The 20,020-nt window shown below is 59.0% G+C and overlaps 1 protein-coding gene across 4 annotated transcripts in view; it reads left to right on the forward strand.

Moving 5' to 3' along the window:
- Positions 1–20,020, forward strand: part of PKD1 (polycystin 1, transient receptor potential channel interacting) — a 46,786-nt gene that overhangs the window by 20,027 nt on the left and 6,739 nt on the right. For 3 of the 4 annotated variants that reach the window (XR_006783598.1, XM_045820841.1, XM_045820842.1), the window contains exons 11-34: positions 21–776; positions 1,644–1,775; positions 1,960–2,135; positions 2,398–2,531; positions 3,127–6,743; positions 6,957–7,106; positions 8,200–8,343; positions 8,449–8,728; positions 8,809–9,022; positions 9,102–9,273; positions 10,050–10,202; positions 10,768–10,912; positions 11,086–11,706; positions 11,846–12,002; positions 12,287–12,539; positions 12,643–12,838; positions 14,299–14,469; positions 14,573–14,716; positions 14,806–15,016; positions 15,117–15,243; positions 16,393–16,509; positions 16,602–16,651; positions 16,887–17,071; positions 17,175–17,268. Coding sequence is in view for 2 of the 4 variants with exons in the window: in XM_045820841.1 (XP_045676797.1) it covers positions 21–776; positions 1,644–1,775; positions 1,960–2,135; positions 2,398–2,531; positions 3,127–6,743; positions 6,957–7,106; positions 8,200–8,343; positions 8,449–8,728; positions 8,809–9,022; positions 9,102–9,273; positions 10,050–10,202; positions 10,768–10,912; positions 11,086–11,706; positions 11,846–12,002; positions 12,287–12,539; positions 12,643–12,838; positions 14,299–14,469; positions 14,573–14,716; positions 14,806–15,016; positions 15,117–15,243; positions 16,393–16,509; positions 16,602–16,651; positions 16,887–17,071; positions 17,175–17,268 (8,399 nt within the window). In the remaining 2 variants the exon portion in view is untranslated. Of the gene's footprint in view, positions 1–20; positions 777–1,643; positions 1,776–1,959; positions 2,136–2,397; positions 2,532–3,126; positions 6,744–6,956; positions 7,107–8,199; positions 8,344–8,448; positions 8,729–8,808; positions 9,023–9,101; positions 9,274–10,049; positions 10,203–10,767; positions 10,913–11,085; positions 11,707–11,845; positions 12,003–12,286; positions 12,540–12,642; positions 12,839–14,298; positions 14,470–14,572; positions 14,717–14,805; positions 15,017–15,116; positions 15,244–16,392; positions 16,510–16,601; positions 16,652–16,886; positions 17,072–17,174; positions 17,269–18,674; positions 18,779–20,020 lie in introns of all 4 variants that reach the window. The other variant, XR_006783599.1, reaches the window with a different exon arrangement.

A 20,020-nucleotide genomic window follows, 5' to 3' on the forward strand; every position in this document is an offset into this window, starting at 1 on the left:
CCCGCCTCCCTCTCCTGTAGGTCGCCTTCCGTGACCAGGATGGCCCCCTGCTCCCCGGTGACCTCATAGGCTTGCAGCATGATGCCGGCCCAGGTGCCCTCCTGCGCTGCACCCCAGCACTTGGCCACCCTGCCCCTGAGGCCCCATACCTCTCTACTACTGCCTCGGCCTGGCAGGCCTGCCTGTCTCCCCAGCTGGAGGCCAGCCGGGCTGGCCAGGCCTGTGCCCTGCGACTGCTCACTGCCACAGAGCGGCTCACCCCGCTGCTGGGCCTGAGGCCCAACCCGGGGCTGGGGCGGCCAGGACGCTATGAGGTCCGGGCCTCGGTGGGCAACAGCGTGTCTAGGCACAACCTGTCCTGCAGCTTCGATGTGCTCTCCCCGGTGGCTGGGCTGCGGGTCATCCACCCCATTCCCCACGACGGTCTCCTCTACATATCCACCAATGGCTCAGCCTTGGTGCTCCAGGTGGACTCCGGCGACAATGCCACAGCCACGGTGCACTGGCCCGGGGGCAACCTCAGTGCACCCTTCAAGGCTTACTGCCCTGATTCAGTGGCTGCCCTGGTGCCCGGCTGTGCCCGTGAGGCCAACACCACCTTGTACTCAGTGTTGGCGCTGCCCAGGCTCAGTGAGGGCGAGCATGCAGTGGAGGTTGTGGTGGAGAACAGCGCCAGCCGGGCCAACCTCAGCCTGTGGGTGAAGGCGGAGGAGCCCATCTGCGGCCTTCGGGCCACGCCCAGCCCCGAGGCCCGCGTGCTGCAGGGTGTCCTGGTGGTGAGTGTGGCCAGCTGGTCTGCCCAGCCTCTCTTGAGACAAAGTGCCCACGCACACAGTGGCCCCTCCCCACTGAGGAAAGAGCTTGGTTGATGGGCAGATCCTGTTAGGTGGTCATTCATTCCTAAGTTACTAAAAAATTACCACTAGAACAGCGGCTCTGAAAGTGTTTCTTTCTGTTCTCACATTTCAAGAAACAGATTGTAGAACCCTATTGCCCACCTCTGACCTCATCAAGCCTGGGTGTGTTAACGAGGCCCTGAGTACTTTTTGAGGGGCTTCTGACACCACCTGGCCACAGCAGTGCCTCTCTGGGAAGGGGCTGTCCTGGGCTGGGACCACTGCCCCAACCAAGGCAGCTGTCAGCTCTGCATCTTTGCACAAGGACCTTGGAAGGGCCGTTTCCAACAGCCCTGCCACTGCGTAGCTGTGTCCCCAGCCTGGCTAGTCACACCTGTTCTCTCAGGTGATGCAGACAGATATCCAGCCACGAGGCCCGTTGGGACTCATGTGCCTTACCAAACGGCATCGTGTTGTCCAACCAAGAGGCCTGAGGAGGAGCTCTGGGAGGGGTGTGCAGATTCAGAGATGACAGGTGGGGAAACTGAGGTTCAGAGAGGTCGGGGTGTGACTAAGCCCGAGCTCAGCCCCATTCCATATGGCCCCCTAGTTGAGGGTGGGCCTTGGGACCCTTGGCCCCTCCTTGCCTTCCCACTCTCCCACAGTGTGTCCAAGCCCTGTCTCATGAAGCGCCACGGGGAGGTGTGTTCGGGCCATTAGACCCATGGTCTGAGGTCATAGTTGGCTCTATAAAGACCCTGTGCTGGGGCAGGGTCACTGTGGGCCAACGCCATGTCCTTCCCTCAGAGGTACAGCCCCACGGTGGAGGCTGGCTCAGACGTGGTCTTCCGCTGGACCATTGATGACAAGCAGTCATTGACTTTCCACAATGTTGTCTTCAACGTCATCTACCAGAGCGCTGCCGTCTTCAAGCTGTCGGTGGGCAGAAGACAGGGCAGGGGCAGGGGGTGGGTGGGTGTCCAGAGTTCACTCTCGCCTTCTGTCTCAGTTCTGCTTTGCTCCCTATGACCCCGTGGTGGCCAGGGGTGGGTGCGAGGTGGGGCTCTGCCCACTCTGCCTCAAGGCCCAGTGGTGGCTGGATCACTGCTGACTGTCTCCACAGCTGACAGCCACCAACCATGTGAGCAACGTCACTGTGAACTACAATGTCACCGTGGAGCGGATGCATAGGATGCAGGGCCTGCGGGTGTCCGCAGTGCCCCCGGTGCTGCCCCCCAACGCCACGCTGGTGCTGGCGGCTGATGTGCTGGTGGACTCGGCCGTGGAGGTGGCCTTCCTGTGAGTGCACTGGGCCCAGCAGGAGCAGGGGCACGGGGTTCTTCCCTAGCACCCCTTCCCCAGCTCTCACCTCGTCTGTCAGGAGGTACAGGGTGAATAGGGTGTGTCGGGGGGGGGCTGCAGCAGGGCGGGGTGGTACTCGGAACAAAGGTACGAGAAGAGTGCTTATAGCTGAGCCAGTGGGCGCCCCCCCTCCATGGGAGTAGCCAGCCCCTTCCACTCATCCCCCAGCCTGCCTGCTCACTGCCGCCTGCCCTGGCAGGTGGACCTTCGGGGATGGGGAACAGGTGATCGGCCAGTTTAAGCCTCCATACAACGAGTCCTTCCAGGTCCCAGACCCCACAGTGGCCCAGGTGCTAGTGGAGCACAACACCACGCACACCTACACCATCCCAGGTAAGGACAGGCCTGGTGCCCTGCTGGCACCCCATGGGGCAAGCTCTGCGCCAGGAGCAGCTCCATCCAAGCCAGCTTGGGTTGCTGACCCTGGCCTTACTAGGATGCAGGAGGGGTGGCTCGGGGTGAGGGGTGGTCCAGGTCACCGAACCCTGTGATTTGAAGCTGCTGATCAGAACCTGGACCCTCCTGTCTCCTGAGCCCTTTTTTGGGAGAGAAGGGGGCTATTGTTCAGTTACCGTTAAAGCCCCGGAAGCCTCTCATGCAGAACGCAGAGTAAGCAGCAGGCCCCCATTTCCCGCCCTGCACCGGTGCTCGCTAACCCGAGTAAGCTCGCGCTTGGAGACAGTCTGCACCTCGTCCTGGGTCTGCTGTGGCCCTGTGTTTTGCTCTGTGGTGATGCACTTCACATACATTTCTCTGAGGACCCCTGGGGTGGGACCCAAGGGTGTTTTTTCCATTTTGATGGTGGCCCTGCTCTGTCCCCCAGAGAGGCTCCTGAGTACAAGCAGCCCTCGTGGGGTTAGGGAGGGATTGTGCTGAGCAGGCAGTGTGGTAGCCAAGGTGCCATTCCCACCCCGGGCCTGTCCCCCAGGCGAGTACAACTTGACACTGCTCGTGTCCAATGCCTTCGAGAACCTGACGCAGCTGGTGCCCGTGAGTGTGCGCTCCTCTCTGCCTGCTGTGGCCGTGGCCGTGGGCAGCCCTGTCCCAGTGGCTGGTTGGCCCATCATCTTCTCCCCACACCCAGCGCCCTTGACTAGGGGCATCCTTTACACGTGGGACTTTGGGGATGGCTCCCCAGCCATGACGTACCACCAGCCAACGGTCAACCACACATACACCTCGAGGGGCACGTACCACGTCTGCCTGGAGGTCAACAACACAGTGAGCAGTGTAGTCGCGCACACTGATGTCCATGTCTTTGAGGAGCTCCGTGGCCTGAATGTGAGCCTGAGCCCGGCTGTGGAGCAGGGTGCACCTGTGGTGGTTGGCGCCACCCTGGAGTCGGGCGACAATGTCACGTGGACCTTTAACATGGGGGATGGCACGGTGCTTGTGGGCCCTGAGGCTACAGTAGAGCATGTGTACTTGAGGGCGCAGAACTACACAGTGACTGTGGCCGTATCCAGCCCTGCCGGCCACCTAGCCCAGAGCCTGCCAGTGCAGGTGTTTGTCCTGGAGGTGTTGTGGATCGACCCTGCGACCTGTATACCTGTGCAACCCCAGGCCCGGCTCGTAGCCCATGTCACTGGAGACCCTGCCCACTACTCCTTCGACTGGACATTTGGGGATGGCTCGTCTAACACGACCGTCTGGGGAGACCCCTCCGTGCTGCACAGCTTCGCCCGCAGTGGCACGTTCCCCCTGGCACTCGTCCTGTCGAGCCATGTGAACAAGGCGCATTACTTCACCAGCGTGTGCGTGGAGCCCGAGGTGGGCAACGTCACCCTGCTGCCCGAGAGGCAGTTTGCGCGGCTTGGAGATGAGGTCCGGCTGGTGGCCCACACCTGGCCCCCGTTTCCCTACCGCTACACCTGGGACTTTGGCACCGAGAATGGGCCCAGCACTGGGGTCTCTGAGGCCACATTCACCTACTGGGACATAGGCTCCTACCTGGTGACGGTCACTGTGTCTAACAATATCTCGGCTGCCAACGACTCGGCGCTTGTGGAGGTGCAGGAGCCTGTGGAGCTCACCGGCATCAGGGTCAATGGGTCCCGGGTGCTGGAGCTGCAGCAGCCCCACCTGTTCTCCGCCGTGGGCCATGGGCGCCCCGCCACCTACTTGTGGGAGCTGGGGGACGGCGGGCAACTCGAGGGCCCTGCGGTCACCCACGTCTACACCAGCACAGGCCACTTCACCATCAGGGTGACCGGCTGGAACGAGGTGAGCCATGGCGAGGCCTGGCTGAACGTCTCTGTGCAGCGGCACGTGCAGGGGCTCAGTGTGAATGCCAGCCGCACGGTGGTGCCCCTGAACGGCAGCGTGAGCTTCAGCACCTCGCTGGAGGCAGGCAGCGATGTACACTACTCTTGGGTGCTCTGCGACCGCTGCACCCCCATTCCCGGGGGCCCCACTATCTCCTACACCTTCCGCTCTGTGGGCACCTTCAACATCATCGTCACGGCCGAGAATGAGGTGGGCGCCGCCCAAGACAGCATCTTTATTTACGTCCTGCAGCGCATCGAGGGGCTGCAGGTGGTTGGTGGCGGCGGCGGCTGCTGCTTCCCCACCAACAGCACGCTTCAGCTGCAGGCTGTGGTAAGGGACGGGACCAACATCTCCTATGGCTGGACTGCCCAGCGGGACGGTGGCACGGCCCTGGTTGGCAGCGGCAAAACCTTCTCACTCATTGTGCTCGAGGCTGGCACCTACCATGTCCAGCTGCGGGCCACAAACATGCTGGGCAGTGCCTCGGCCAACCGCACTGTGGACTTTGTGGAGCCTGTGGGGTGGCTGGCCTTGGCTGCCTCCCCAAACCCAGCCCCTGTCAACGTGAGTGTCACCCTCTGTGCTGAGCTGGCCGGTGGCAGTGGTGTTATTTACACCTGGTCCCTGGGGGACGGGCTGAGCTGGGAGACCCCAGAGCCCTCCACAGCCCATGCCTTTCCCACCCCTGGCCTATACCTAGTCACCGTCACAGCCAAGAACCAGCTGGGCTCGGCCAACACCACTGTTGAGTTGGCTGTGCAGGTACCTGTGAGTGGCCTCAGCATCAGGACTGGTGAGGTGGACGGCAGTTTCGTGGTGACCGGATCGACTCTGCCCTTCTGGGGGCAGCTGACCTCAGGCACCAACGTCAGCTGGTGCTGGACTGTTCCAGGTGGCAGCAGGCACGGCCAGCATGTCACTGTGGTCTTCCCCGAAGCCGGCACTGTCTCTCTTCAGCTCAACGCCTCCAACGCAGTCAGCTGGGTCACAGCCACGTACAGCCTCACGGTGGAGGAGCCTGTTGTGGGGCTGGTGCTGTGGGCCAGCAGCAAGGTGGTGGAGCCTGGGCAGCTGGTCCACTTTCAGATCTTGCTAGCTGCTGGTTCAGCCGTCAGCTTCCACTTGCAAGTCAGCGGAGCTGGCCCCGAGCTGCTCCCAGGACCTCACTTTTCCCGCAGCTTCCCCCGAGTTGGGGATTATATAGTGAGCGTCCAGGCTGAGAACCACGTGAGCCGGGCACAGGCACAGGCGCGCATCCTGGTGCTGGAGGCTGTGGGTGGGCTTCAGGTGCCCAACTGCTGCGAAGCAGGCATTGCCACTGGCACCGAGAGGAACTTCACGGCCCGAGTGCAGCGGGGGTCTCGTGTTGCCTACGCGTGGTACTTCTCCTTACAGAAGGTTCAGGGGGACTCGCTGGTCATCCTCTCTGGCCGCGATGTCACCTACACCCCCGTGGCTGCGGGGCTGCTGGAGATCCACGTGCGTGCCTTTAATGATCTGGGTGGCGTGAACCACACTCTTGTGGTTGAGGTCCAGGATGTCATCCAGCATGTGGTGCTGCGCAGTGGTCGCTGCTTCACCAACCGCTCAGCCCGGTTCGAGGCTGCCACGAGCCCCAGCCCTCGGCGTGTGGCCTACCACTGGGACTTTGGGGATGGGGCTCCAGCAGAGGCGACGGAGGATCCCTGGGCCGACCACTCCTACCTGCAGCCTGGGGACTACCACGTGGAGGTGAACGCCTCCAACCTGGTGAGCTTCTTCGTGGCACAGGCCACGGTCACGGTGCACGTGCTGGCGTGCAGGGAACCCAAGGTGGATGTGGCCCTGCCCCCGCAGGTGCTGATGCGGCGCTCCCAGCGCAACTACCTGGAGGCTCACGTTGACCTGCGAGATTGTGTCACTTACCAGACTGAGTACCGCTGGGAGGTGTACCGCGCCACCAGCTGCCAGCGGCCTGGGCGCTCGACCCCTGTGGCCCTGCCTGGCGTGGACGTGAGCCGGCCCCAGCTGGTGGTGCCACGCCTGGTGCTGCCCGTGGGCCACTACTGCTTCGTGTTCGTGGTGTCGTTTGGGGACACGCCCCTGTCCCAGAGCATCCAGGCCAATGTGACAGTGGCCCCTGAGCGCCTGGTGCCCATTGTCAAGGGTGGCTCATACCGCGTGTGGTCGGACACGCAGGACCTAGTACTGGACGGGAGCAAGTCCTACGACCCCAACCTGGAGGATGGTGACCAGACACCACTCAGCTTCCACTGGGCCTGTGTGGCCTCAACACAGGTCAGCTGCACGGAGGGGCCGGGGGAGAGGGGTGTCCTTCCAGCCCCCTTCAGGTGTTTGCACTAATGAGTCCAACAAGGGGAGGGGGTCCATCTGCCGGCAGAGTCCTGAGGGCTTGATCCCAGCAGGGGGAGGGGTATCCCCAGCTGTCCTCCGGGCCAGCCCCTGTTCTGAGGTGGTCCGGGGTCTCACTGCCCCTGTCATGGGCCACAGAGCGAGACTGGCGGCTGTGTGTTGAACTTCGGGCCCCGAGGAAACAGCATAGTCACCATCCCTCGGGAGCGCCTGCAAGCCGGAGTGGAGTACACCTTCAACCTGACCGTGTGGAAGGCCGGCCGGAAGGAGGAAGCCACCAACCAGACGGTGGGTGCCGACTGCCCTTGGCCTGTGCCCAGGAAAGTGGATCCACAGGCCTGCAGTGGGCGGGGTGCCGCCCAGGAAGGGCTGAGCACACAGGGCTGCCTCCTACAAATGGCTCCAAATGCCCTTTTTTACGGTTTGCGTTGATTTAGTACTTCCAGAAGCTGTTGGTTCGCCTCTAAGTTACTACTTTGGATACAAATTCTATTTAACAAGACACCCTGTTTCAGCATTGCTTCCTTCCGAACGGTGCGCTGCGCTCCAGACCTTATGGGAGCTGCGTAGCTCTTGTGATGTGTGAGAAAAAACTGTCCCAGCAGCGCGAAGGCGAACCATGAGGAAATGTCTCCCTGAGGGGCTGTCCTAGTTCCCACGTGAAGGGCCTGGTTCGCCCTCTCTGGGGTCATGTTCTCTGTCCTCCTCCCTCGGACCAGCCGGGCAGGTCAGGACCCCCGTGCGGTGACCCTGCGTCAGCCACTCCAGCTGCCGGTGGGCGGGGCCTGCCCATGGGATCGGTGGTTCCAAGCTCTGCTGGTGTCTGGGGTGGGGTGTCTGTCCTCCGTGCCAGGCCTCTCCCGGATGGCCTGCCTGGGGAGTCGGGGCAGCCAGCCCGGAGGGAGTGTCCAGGGAGGTGGGAGCTTCGAGCAGTGGCCGTCCTGACTGGGCTACGTGAGGCAGACCCCCTGTGGCCCAGGCCACAGGAGGCTCAGCAGGGGCTGTGTGGAACACAGCTGTCCTCCACATGTGCCTTGATATGTGAGCACGTGGCAAGTGCCTCCTGGGTGCTGGGCCCAAGCTAGGCACTAGATACTGCAGAAAAATAAGCCCCCTGTGGTCTCTGCTCCTTTAGATGACCCCTGCCCTCAGATTGGGAGACCCAAAACCAAGTGAATGCACTGGGTGAGGGCCAAGCTCACTGTCCCTTGGGAACTTGGACTTCGGGCTATACAGTTGGCAGGGCTTACAGGGGTGCTTTCTCATCTGGGGCAAAAGCACAGGGAGAGGGAGAGACCACCCTGGGCAGATTCAGGTTAGTTTCAGAAGCAGAGATCCTGTCTCAGGGCATGGCCTCCCCATGATCCCACCCCATCTACAGGTGCTGATCCGGAGTGGCCAGGTGCCCATAGTGTCCTTGGAGTGTGTGTCCTGCAAGGCACAGGGGGTGTATGCAGTGAGCCGCAGCTCCTACCTGTACTTGGAGGGCCGCTGCGACAACTGCAGTGGGGGCGCCAAGCGAGGGGTGAGCTGGGGGGGCCTGGGGGGGCGGGGCTGGGGGCGGGCCTTATCTGAGCCCTGGAGGTGACCGCAGCAGCCCTGCCCCTGAATGACCATCTGCACCCCACAGCTCTGGGCTGCACGCACCTTCAGCAACCAGACACTGGTGCTGGACGAGACGACCACGTCCACAGGCAGCACGGGCATGCGGCTGGTGGTACGGCGTGGTGTGCTTCGGGATGGCGAAGGCTACACATTCACGCTCACTGTGCTGGGCAGCTCTGGCCAGGAGGAAGGCTGTGCCTCCATCCATCTCTCCCCCAACCGCCCTCCACTGGGGGGTTCCTGCCACCTCTTCCCACTGGATGCTGTGCACGCCCTCACCACCAAGGTGCACTTCGAGTGCACGGGTGAGTGTGGCCAGGCTGGGGAGGCAGGGGCCATGCTGATGCTCATGGAGGGACTGAGGTGACCGTGTTGTGACTCACAGGCTGGCAGGACGCGGAGGATGCAGGCGCCCCACTGGTGTACGCCCTGCTGCTGCAGCGCTGTCGCCAGGGCCACTGTGAGGAGTTCTGTGTCTACAAGGGCAGCCTTTTCACCTATGGGGCTGTGTTGCCACCTGGCTTCGCACCCCGCTTTGAAGTGGGCCTGGCTGTGGTGGTGCAGGACCAGCTGGGCGCTGCTGTGGTCGCCCTCAACAGGTGAGTAGGGCCCCTGGTAACGGGGCCTGGAGGGTGGGAGCGGGCCTGCTGCCTGCTTACCCATGGCCTCTCTGCGTAGGTCTCTGGCCATCACCCTGCCGGAGCCCCCGGGTAATGACCTGGGTGGCCCCCCAGACCTTACATCCTGGCTGCACAGCCTCACGGAGAGCATGCTGCCCAAGCTGCTGAGACAGGCTGACCCGCAGCATGTCCTCGAGTACTCACTGGCCCTCATCACTGTGCTCAATGAGGTCAGTTCCCTGGGGGAGCCTGCCCTCAGTGGGTAAGCACTGACTCAGAGCAGTACTTTTACTGGGTCCTTGCATTCTTGCAAAGGGCTTTTCCCTGGCTCCTGAGAGACAAGAATCCCTTGAAATGACTTCTGCTTTTGTTCCCAGCCGCATAGCTCAGTTGGTTAGAGCGTCATCCCGATACACCAAGATTGCAGGTTTGATTCCCAGTCAGGGCATAAACAAGAAGCAACCAATGAATGCATAAATAAGTGAAACAACAAATCGATGTTTGTCTCTCTCTTCCTCTCTCTCTAAAATTGATAAATATAAATAAACAGCCCTGGCTGGGTGGCTCAGTTAGTCGGAGTGTCATGCCGCACACTGGCATGGTTGTGGGTTTGACCCCTGGCAGGGTGCGCACCTAGGTTGCAGGCTCAATCCCCAGTTGGGGCACGTATGGGAGTCAACCAGTCCATGTTTCTCTCTCACATCAATGTTTCTCTGTCTCTCAAACCCGTACAGTGTCCTCAGGTGAGGATTGAAAAAAAAAAAGATCTCTGCTCTCAGCAGACCCCTCCATGGTCCCTCCTGTGCCAGACTTGCCCGACTTGCCTCTTCCTGTGCCCCAGACTTTCCTGAGAGCCTGGGAAAGCCCCCTTTCGCCCTTTAAAAGACAGAGTTTGGGTCACTGCCCACGTCATACAGTGCCTGCAATGGCCTGCATTGTGCCCAGCTGCATTGCTGCTAGGGCTGCCTGCTGCCCACTGATGGCTACCTTGGCCCACCTCCCACAGTATGAGCAGGGCCTGGCCGTGGTGGCAGAGCTGGACTCCAGGTGGCAGCTGCATGCCCAGATACGCAAGAACATCACAGAGATCCTGGTCTCCCTGCGGGTCAACACCGTAGATGACATCCAACAGATCACGGCGGTGCTGGCCCAGTGCATGGTAGGACGGTACCCGGGCATGAGGAGCAGCCCAGGTATGGAGAGGGGTGACATGAGGAGGCCTTCCTGTGCCCTTTGCCTCCAGCCTGTGGTCACACCTGACCTGTCTCTCCAGCCCTGAGAGGCTGCTCGCCACATCACCCAGGACCCGGGAAGTGCTGGGCACGGTGCCCGTGAGGTTGGGCACGCTACATCCAGGGTGGCAGGGGATTGCTACAGAAGCCTCAGCAGAAGAGAAAGGAGCAAAGAGCCTTCTGGGTGGGGGTTGCTTTGTCTGCCACGTGGCATCTGTGCCTATGTGTGTGCCTGGGGTCAGCCAGTAGGTCCATGTCACCTTGGACTTTGCTTGTCTGTAGGGAGGGGCCCCAGAAGGGTTCCAGCAGGGAGGCACCCTGGGGAGGCTACATTGGGATGGTTCAGAGGGACGGAATGGGGGCGGGAGGCCGTGGTCACAGAGGCTGCCCCAGAATCACGGTGAACGGAATGGAGCTGCGCTGAGCCTGGGGGCAGAAGGGGGCACCAGCAGGCCGCAGTGAGGCTGGACCCAGTGCCCGGACTCCCCGCAGGTGTCCAGCCGGGAGCCTGTGTGCCGCTCGTGCCTGAAGAAGACACTGCACAAGCTGGAGGCCATGATGCGCGTCCTGCAGGCCGAGACCACCGCAGGCACCGGGACGCCCACCGCCATTGCTGACAGCATCCTCAACATTACAGGTGTGGGCTGGGTCCTGGGGGCACATGGTGCTTCCTCCTCCTTCCATCTCTTTGCCCCCTACCTCTTCTCCAGTTCTCTCCCCCAACCCCTCCTCTCATTCCTCCCCCCGTTTCTCTCCTACCAACCTCTCCCCCAATACCCCCACCTCTCCTCTCATGCCCCCCATCTGCAGGTGACCTCATCCACCTGGCCAGCTCAGACGTCCCAGACCTGCAGCCCTCAGAGCTGGGGGCTGAGTCACCTTCACTGATGGTGGCATCCAGGGCCTACCACCTGTCGTCGGCCCTCATGTACATCCTCATGCGCTCCCGTGTGCTCAATGAAGAGCCCCTGACCTTGGCAGGCGAGGAGATTGTGGCACAGGGCAAGCGCTCGGACCCTCTGAGCCTGCTGTGTCAGGGCAACGCCTCGGGCCCTGGCTGCCACTTCTCCATCCCGGCCGCCTTCAGTGGGGCCCTGTCCAACCTCAGCGACGTGGTGCAGCTCATCTTCCTTGTTGACTCCAACCCCTTTCCCTTCGGCTACATAAGCAACTACACTGTCTCCACCAAGGTGGCATCCATGGCCTTCCAGACACAGGCTGGTGCCCAGATCCCCATTGGGCGGCTGGCCTCGGAGCGCGCCATCACCGTGAAGGTGCCCAACAGCACCAGCCAGGCTGCTCCGGGCCACCGCATCCCTGCTACTTCTGCCATCGTGCCCCCCAGGGCCTCAGTCGGCGCCGTGGTTACCCCCAACCGCAGCAAACCTGAGGCCGGGCTGCACCTGCAGCTCATCTACACGGTGCTGAACGGTGCGTGCCGTGGGCGGGGCACTGCGCTGTGGGTGGCCAGGGAGGACCCGGTGCCCTACCCACAGCCCCCATGGGCAGGCAGCGTGGTTCCTCTGCCCCCAAATGGGCAGTCGTCCGACCCTGCACATGCCGCCCCTAGAGCACTACCTGCCAGAGGAGCCGGAGCCCTATCTGGCCGTCTACCTGCACTCAGCCCCCTGGCCCAACGAGCACAACTGCTCCGCCAGCAGGAAGATCAGCCTGGAGGCACTGGCAGGCGAGGACCACAAGCCCTACACCTTTTTCATCGCCCCTGGGTGAGGAGCTGGGAGTGGCCTGTGTGCTGGGTGGTTGGGTCTGACAAACCAGTTGGAGACTCAGCATGGGCGGGGCCGGCCTCTAAGGGTGAGCTGGGCATGATCAAATCTGCGTGCCAAGACTGCGTGGGCCCCCTGTGGGAGCAAGTGTGCAGCAGAGGGACTGGGGAGAGGCCAGGAGTGGCCACGCACGGTGAGCGTGGCTGTAGCTGAGAACGCTGCTCTGACACGGGGCCAGAGCCTTGGCAGCGTGTGGCTGTGACACTCCCCACTGCTTCTCCCAGGACTGGTGACCTGGGCGGAAGTTACTACCTGAACCTGACCAGCCACTTCCACTGGTCTGCGTTGGAAGTGTCCGTGGGCCTGTACACGTCCCTGTGCCAGTACTTCAGTGAGAAGGAGATGATTTGGCGGACGGAGGGCCTTGTGCCCCTGGAGGAGACCTCGCCCAGCCAGGCTGTCTGCCTCACCCGCCACCTCACTGCCTTCGGAGCCAGCCTCTTTGTGCCCCCCAGCCACGTCTACTTCATCTTCCCTGTGAGTGTCACCGTGGTCCTGAGCAGTGTGGAAGCCCCGGCTCTATCCTGAGACAGTGAGGCAAGGGCCGTGCTTCCTGGGCCTGATGGGTCTGTCTCCCCAGGAGCCTGCCTTGGACATGAACTACATCGTCCTGCTGACGTGTGCCATGTGCCTGGTGACTTATGTGGTAATGGCTGTGATCCTGCGTAAGCTGGACCAGCTGGACATTAGCCGGGTCCGTGTCATCCCTTTCTGCGGGAAGGGGGGCCGCTTCAAGTACGAGATCCTGGTCAAGACTGGCTGGGGCCGAGGTTCAGGTGAGGGCACAAAGGGCGCCCCTTTGCCAGGCTCCCAGGCCGCTCTCCTTCCGTCTCTCTGGCTACCTTCCCCAATAGTGGTCATCATAGTAGATGACACAAAACAAGGACTCACTTTACCAAATGCCGTGTGAAATAGTAGCTTCCCGATCCTCGCAGTGACCTGCAGTCCTTCCTGAGAATGCGAACACCCCCTGCGCGCTCACTTCACAGCCTCACGGGACCTCCTAGCACGTGCGGGCTGTGGGAGCAAGCTTCAGGCTCAGTGGGGAGTGGTTATTAAATGGTAATAGGTCATCATGAAAGCAATGAAGATGATTTCTAAGACGTCAAAAGCCATTGGTTACAAACATATAGTTAGTACAGTGTAACTTGGAACTTTTAGTTAGTACAGCATACTTAAAACATTAGATGCACTGGGGATTAAAGTGTTTTATTTCTTTGCAAAGAACCTTGCAAGAATAGCTTGAACAGTGTTCTCTCAGGTTACTCGTGATGTGGAACGAACATCTTTTCTGTGCCTGGGCGAATTGCCAGTCCCGGCAGTTCTCGCTAGCGCCCTCCATATCGTGAAACGCCTTGGAGAGTTCTTGTAACAGGAAGCTTTTGCTGGTGTCAGTTGCTCTGTGATATCTTTATCCATTTTGTCACAGCCACTGTCATTTATGCTAGTAAGTTTGTCACTGATGGCTTTTCTAAAGTCTCTTTGGCTGCTGCTTCAGTAGTTCGTTTATCTTTTTTAAAAAATATTTATTTTTAGAGAGGGGGAAAGGAGGGAGAAAGAGAGGGAGAGAAACATCAGTGTGTGGGTGCCTCTCGCACGCCCCTACTGGGGACCTGCCCAACACCCAGGCACGTGTTCTAACTGGGAGTCGAAGCAGTGACCCTTTCAGTCCACAGGCTGGCGCTCAGTCCACTGAGCCACACCACCAGGGATGTGGTTTGTTTACCTTTGATTCAGATTTCATATCCAGCATTACCAGTTTTCATTTCTTCGCTATACTTTCATCTTTGCTGGCCCGTAGCCCCTTTCAATGGCCCATTCTTATAAAACACCACATGGGTTTACCTCTAGGAGACGGCAGCACCACTGCACACCCAGTGGTCTGTGGGAATGGAAGGATGCACAGTGACCTGTCGTCAGCAGGCTCTGGAAGAAGGGACGTGATTGGTCACTGATGAGGCTGAGCATCCCTATTTACATAGTGGACTGAAGAGCTAGCAGCCAAGTTTATACTTTACTCAGTTACAGTTAACATACCACCATAACAGACATACGAATCGTATCATTGGGAGCTGTGTTTATTTAACAAATTTAGGTAACTGAGATTTGTATTTATGAGAGCTGCGCAGAGTGAGGACTGCCTGTACTTGAATGAAGACAGGAAAAAAATTTCTGGGGTCACATGTCTGGTGGGCAGCCAGCCCAGAGTCCCACTCCCTGCCCTTTCATCCCCCAGGTACCACAGCGCACGTGGGCATCATGCTGTACGGGGCGGACAGCCGGAGTGGCCACAGGCACCTGGATGGGGACAGGGTCTTCCACCGCAACAGCCTGGACATCTTCCAGATTGCCACCCCTCACAGCCTGGGCAGCGTGTGGAAGATCCGAGTGTGGCACGACAACAAAGGTCTGGGTGGGCTCTGGCTGCTGCCTCTCTGCCCCGCCCCGCCCCGCCCCGCCCCGCCCATGGGGAGCCCCGAGCCCTGACCCAGCCCCTGCCCCCTCCGCAGGGCTCAGCCCCGCCTGGTTCCTGCAGCACGTCATCGTCAGGGACCTGCAGACGGCTCGCAGCACTTTCTTCCTGGTCAATGACTGGCTGTCAGTGGAGACTGAGGCTAATGGGGGACTCGTGGAGAAGGAGGTGCTGGCAGCAAGTAAGGCCCAACCCCCTTTCACCCCCGGAGGATGGAGGAGGGGCCAGCGCCTCTGGCCTCCTGAAGCCCCTCCCGTGCCCTTTCTGTAGGTGATGCCGCCCTGCGGCGGTTCCAGCGCCTCCTGGTGGCTGAGCTCCAGCGTGGCTTTTTTGACAAGCACATCTGGCTCTCCATATGGGACCGGCCTCCTCGGAGCCGCTTCACTCGAGTGCAGCGAGCCACCTGCTGCGTTCTCCTCATCTGCCTCTTCCTCGGTGCCAATGCCGTGTGGTATGGGGTCGTGGGAGACGCTGCCTATAGGTGGGTGCCTGTTGGGGTTCGAATGTACTCCCTGTGCCCAGTCTCTCTTGTTCCCCCGCCCAGCCTGACCCAGTGAGGTCTCTCCTCTCCTGCCACATAGCTCGGGGCCTGTGTCCAGTCTGATCCCGCTGAGTGTTGACACAATTGCCGTTGGCCTGGTGTCCAGTGTGGTTGTCTACCCCATCTACCTGGTTATCCTGTTCCTCTTCCGGATGTCCCGGAGCAAGGTGGGCTGGGGACCTCGGTGCCCCGGAGGGTAGACCCTCATTTCCTCTGTGAGGGGCTGCGCTGTCCGGTTTGGCAGCTGAAGAGGGAAAATCAGCAAGGCCTTTAGCTAGACAAAAAAATTCAGATTGTTGAGGCCACGAACGAGTGAGGGGCTGTCACTACCAACGACACAGAAAGGGACAGATCAGACAGGGAGTTCTGTGCACTGCTGTAGGCCGGCCCACTGGGTAACTTAGAACAAACGAGCAAGTTCCTAGAGAGACAAACTACCAAAACTGACTCAAGGAGAAACAGAAAATCTGAGCAGGCCTGTAGCAAATAAGGAGGTTGAATTAATTATTTAAAACCTCTCATGGATAAAAGCCCAGATGGCCTCACTGGTGATTATACCAAACAGTTACAGAAGAGTCAGTGCTCCTCCCCAGACTCAAAAAACGTACAGGGGAGAAAGCACTTTCTAACTCACCCCGAGAGGCCAGCGCTGCCCAGCAGCACAGCCAGATAGGGCATCACAAGAAGAGGAAACCACAGACCACTCTCGCTTAGGAATATGTGGGCGAACATCCTCAACAAAACAGCAAATCAGCCCTGGCTGGTGTGGCTCAGTGGACTGAGTGATGGCCTGAGAACCAAAGGGTTGCCGGTTCAATTCCCAGTCAGGGCACATGCCTGGGTTGTGGGCCAGGTCCCCATTGGGGAGCGCATGAGAGGCAACCACCCACTGATGTTTCTCTCCCTCTCTCTCTCCCTTCCCCCTCTCTAAAAATGAAAAAAATTTTAAAAACAGCAACTCATCAAAATCAAATCCAGCAATTCATAAGACAGTACTGTACTTGTGGCTGAGAGGGAGGCACCCCGGGAATCCAGTGCAGTGATACTAGCCATGGGCAGCTGTTTATGTGTATATTTAAATTAATTAAATAAAATCAGTTCCTCAGTTGCACCAGCCACATTTAAAGTGCTCCATAGCAGTGTGCAGCTAGTGGCTACTGTGACAGAGTGCAGAGTGCAGATACAGAATGTGTACATCACTCCAGAACATTCTCTAGGAAAACACTAGCCTAGACGCTGCCCGCTCGGAAGGCTGTACGCCTCCACGGAGCAGGGGCCAGAACTGCCCCCTGCTGACTACCTGCCTCTCCCTGCAGGTGGCTGGGCCCCCAAAGCCCACCCCCACAGGGCAGCAGATCCTGGACATGGAGAGCTACCTGGACTCTTCTGTGCTGGACAGCTCCTTCCTCACCTTGCCCGGGCTCCGAGCCAAGGTGAGGACCCTGGAGGGGCTGCGCCTGGGTTGGAGGGCCCCACAGCCTCTGGGCAGCCCAGAGTCTGAGGCTCTCTCTGTACGTCTCAACAGGCCTTTGCTGGACAAGTGAAAAGTGACTTGTTTCTGGATGATTCCAAAAGGTGGGGGTCCCCGGAGAAAACGTGAGCCTCGTGTGGGCCAGCCGCACGTGGGCTGCGTCACGGCGTCCAAGCTGCGTGCGCCGCGTCGCGTATCCCCGCCTGGTGTCCGAGAGCCCCGGGTGTCGGCACGTGCTGTGCTGGGGGCGTGCTTGCTCAGAAGGCCCGCGTGTCTGTGTGTGACTGCGTGTGCAGATGCATTCCCTTGGGCCCCCTTGCTGACCTCTGTCGTTTACAGCCTGGTGTGCTGGCCATCCAGTGAAGGCACACTCAGTTGGCCAGACTTGCTAAGTGACCCATCCATCATGGGCAGCACCTTGCAGCGGCTGGCACAGGGTCGGATGGGCCACATTCTGGGCCCGGAGGAGGACAGTCTCTCCCTAGTCAGCCCCTCCTCGCCTGCCAAATACTTTTCAGCTTCAGGTGAGCAGGGGTGGGGAGGTGTCCACAGGTTCTCCCCAGGAGGGTTCGGAGGCTCGGGGTGGGAGGAGCCCACACCCTCACTGACACGTTCTGCTTTCTCTAGATGAAGACCTGATCCGGCAAGTCCTGGCCGAAGGGGTCAGCAGCCTGGCTCCCACTCAGGACACTCAAGTAGAAGCAGACCTGCCCGCTGGCCTGTGAGCACCCGGCCACGGGGGAGGGGGGGCATGTGTGGGGACCCAGGCCAAGAAGTCCTGCCTGTTGCATGGGACTGGCCTCATGTCGTCCAGACCTGTGTCCCCAGTGTGGAGCTGGAGTGACACTGTCTGTCCTCTGAGCCCCTCCCCTGTGGAAGGGGCTGCACGGGGTCGGCTGTGGCCCAGCAAACGTTCCCTGGGAGAGGGACGTTTGAGGCACAGAAAGGGTGGCTGTGGTGAGGGATCCTTGGCAGGTTTTTAAATATCAATTTTTTTCTTTTGAGACTATTCTGATTTTATGTTTCTTAGAATTTCTCATTACTAACAAGATTCATTAGAATTACCTTCTTTTCTCATGTATATTATTTTAATATCCACGTTTCCATTACTTTTAACTCTTCTAATTTTCAAGCAACCAAAAATTACTGAGATGCATAAAATGACCCAGCACACAGAGAAAAAGGGAACGTTTTCTCCAATAATTTTATGGCATGATGGCATTTTTAAGAAGAAATTGCCAATTGATTAAATACCACGGCATAGTGAGATCCTGGGGTAGTAATTATAAGCTGAGCACCCCAAATCTCCAGCCCACACACTTCCTGATCCTGGTGCAGACGTCAACCGTCTGTCTGACAGCTCCCCTCTCATGGATATTTAGGGTGCAGAGTAGACTTAACAGGCTAGTCAGAACACTTGTTATCTCCATTGAGACATTTCCATCCCCTACCCCCAAATCCTGCATTCTGCACCCTCCCTCACACAGCCTCCTCTCCATCGCCCTTGCACCTCCCACCCAAGCGTCATCTTCTGACCAGACCCTCCAGGGCCGCCTGGGCACAGCCCTGTTGCTCCACCTGCCACAGAGAGAGCCTGCTCCCCTAGGCGGGCCCTGTCCTGGCACCGCGGGGACGCTGGTCAGCTCTGGCTGTGTGCTGGCTTCCCCCAACTCCGGGCTCAGGACAGCTCAGGCTGCAGGCGCCTGGGTGCGGGCTGCTGGTGGAAGGCCTTGCTTCTCCCCATCTGGGCCTCCCCACTGAGCTGCTCAGGCATCCTCGAAGTGTCCCCAGAGCAGGGCATCCAAGAGACCAAGGCAAAAGCCACTTTCCTTGCCACCCAGCCCTATTAGTCACACATTTTCATTCCACAATATCCTCTTGGTTTCTCCATGGGAGGAAACCATGCAGAGGTGTGAGGCCTGGAGGGCAGGGTCATTGGGGCATCTTGGAGGCGACCCACCAGGACTAGGTGCACTCCTTACGTGCTCCACCATCTGTACCCAGTTTGGCCCCAGGCCACCTCAGGCCCTGTCCTGCCATCGTCCCTCTGTCACCCACTTCCCTTCAGCTACAGCATCCCTTGCCTTTCTGCCTCCGTCTTTTGTATCTGCTGCCCCCTCTGCCCAGGCTGCTCCTCCACACGACAAGAGTGTCCTGGTCTACTTTCTTCGGGTCTTCACTCAAAGCTACCTAATCGGAACCTTCCTTCCTGCCTGCCTGGCGCAAATAGAGTACGGTACACACACGTGCATGTGCATGCTGACCCGGCCTGTCTCGTGCCTGCTTCCTGTGCGTTAAGCGATGCTCATGCTCACTGTGTGCTTCCCACACCGTGTGCGCACATTAGAAGTGTGCAGACTTCGCTCATTTTCCCAGCTCCTGGAACAGGCCCCAGCCCTCAGTAGGGGGTCGGCATACTTGTTGACAACTGAAGGAATCAGTGAATGGCCACCCAATACCAGACACATCTTTGCTGTCATGCAGCGTAGAGTCGAACGTAAAATTCTATGTGTATTCCATGCTGTACCCACCATATGACCTGGTACAACGTATTTATAGGCACATGTAAAATATAAGCATGTGCATATAGAAAGACAACTAGAAATAACCATTAATGCTGCTGTTCTTGCATGATGGAAATGCTGGTATTGTCTGTTCTTTTTTCTTTCTTTTTTCCCCCCTAAACTCAAACATTTAGTAAACTGTGTGGAGCTGGGGTGGGGTAAATTTGCCGCATGTTGGGGATACCAAAGCTGGACCCGTGGTGGAGGTTGGACTCACTGCCTTTTTGTGGGGGAGAGTGGCAAGATTCCTTACAGAACTGTGGAAAACAGTTTCCTCAGTGTGACCTGAACGGTGGCCTTGGGGCCTTCTCTTGGTGTCTGTCACTCAGTGACAGCTCTCAGAAGCTGTCAGCACTCACCGTCTTTATGGGCTTGTTATTCCGAAGTGGTAGCCTCTGGTTGGACACACAGATCTGTGCACATGGTCTTCACAATGTGGCACATTTGTTTAATCTCTGTTTCTGTATGGCTGATCTTTGCAATTTTCTGGGTGAACTGTCGGAGCTGTGCCTGGATGATCTTGCAGCGGTGACTTTAAAACTGATGCATGTTTTTTCTCTCGCTTCTCTGTCAGGTCCAAACCTTGATTTTGAGGCTGTCTCTGAAGTTGGTCATGAGTGCCTGGTCTCTCTGCCTGATCTCGTTAATGGTTTTGATCAGCTCCTGGGCCCTCTTCCTCAGGACTTTTTAAGATTTTATTTTCAGTCCTGGCTGTTGTGGCTCAATGGATTGAACACCAGCCTAGGAATTAAAGGATCACTGGTTCAATTCCCAGTCAGGGCACATGCCTTGGTTGAGGGCCAGGTCCCCAGTAGGGGGTACGCAAGAGGCAAACACACATTGATGTTTCTCTCCCTCTTTCTCCCTCCCTTCCTCTCTGTCTAAAAATAAATAAGTAAAATCTTTAAA

This window comes from Phyllostomus hastatus, unplaced genomic scaffold, assembly GCF_019186645.2.
Source record: "Phyllostomus hastatus isolate PE091 unplaced genomic scaffold, TTU_PhHast_1.1 phas_scaffold_442, whole genome shotgun sequence".
In the NCBI taxonomy this organism is placed as follows: Eukaryota; Metazoa; Chordata; class Mammalia; order Chiroptera; family Phyllostomidae; genus Phyllostomus; species Phyllostomus hastatus.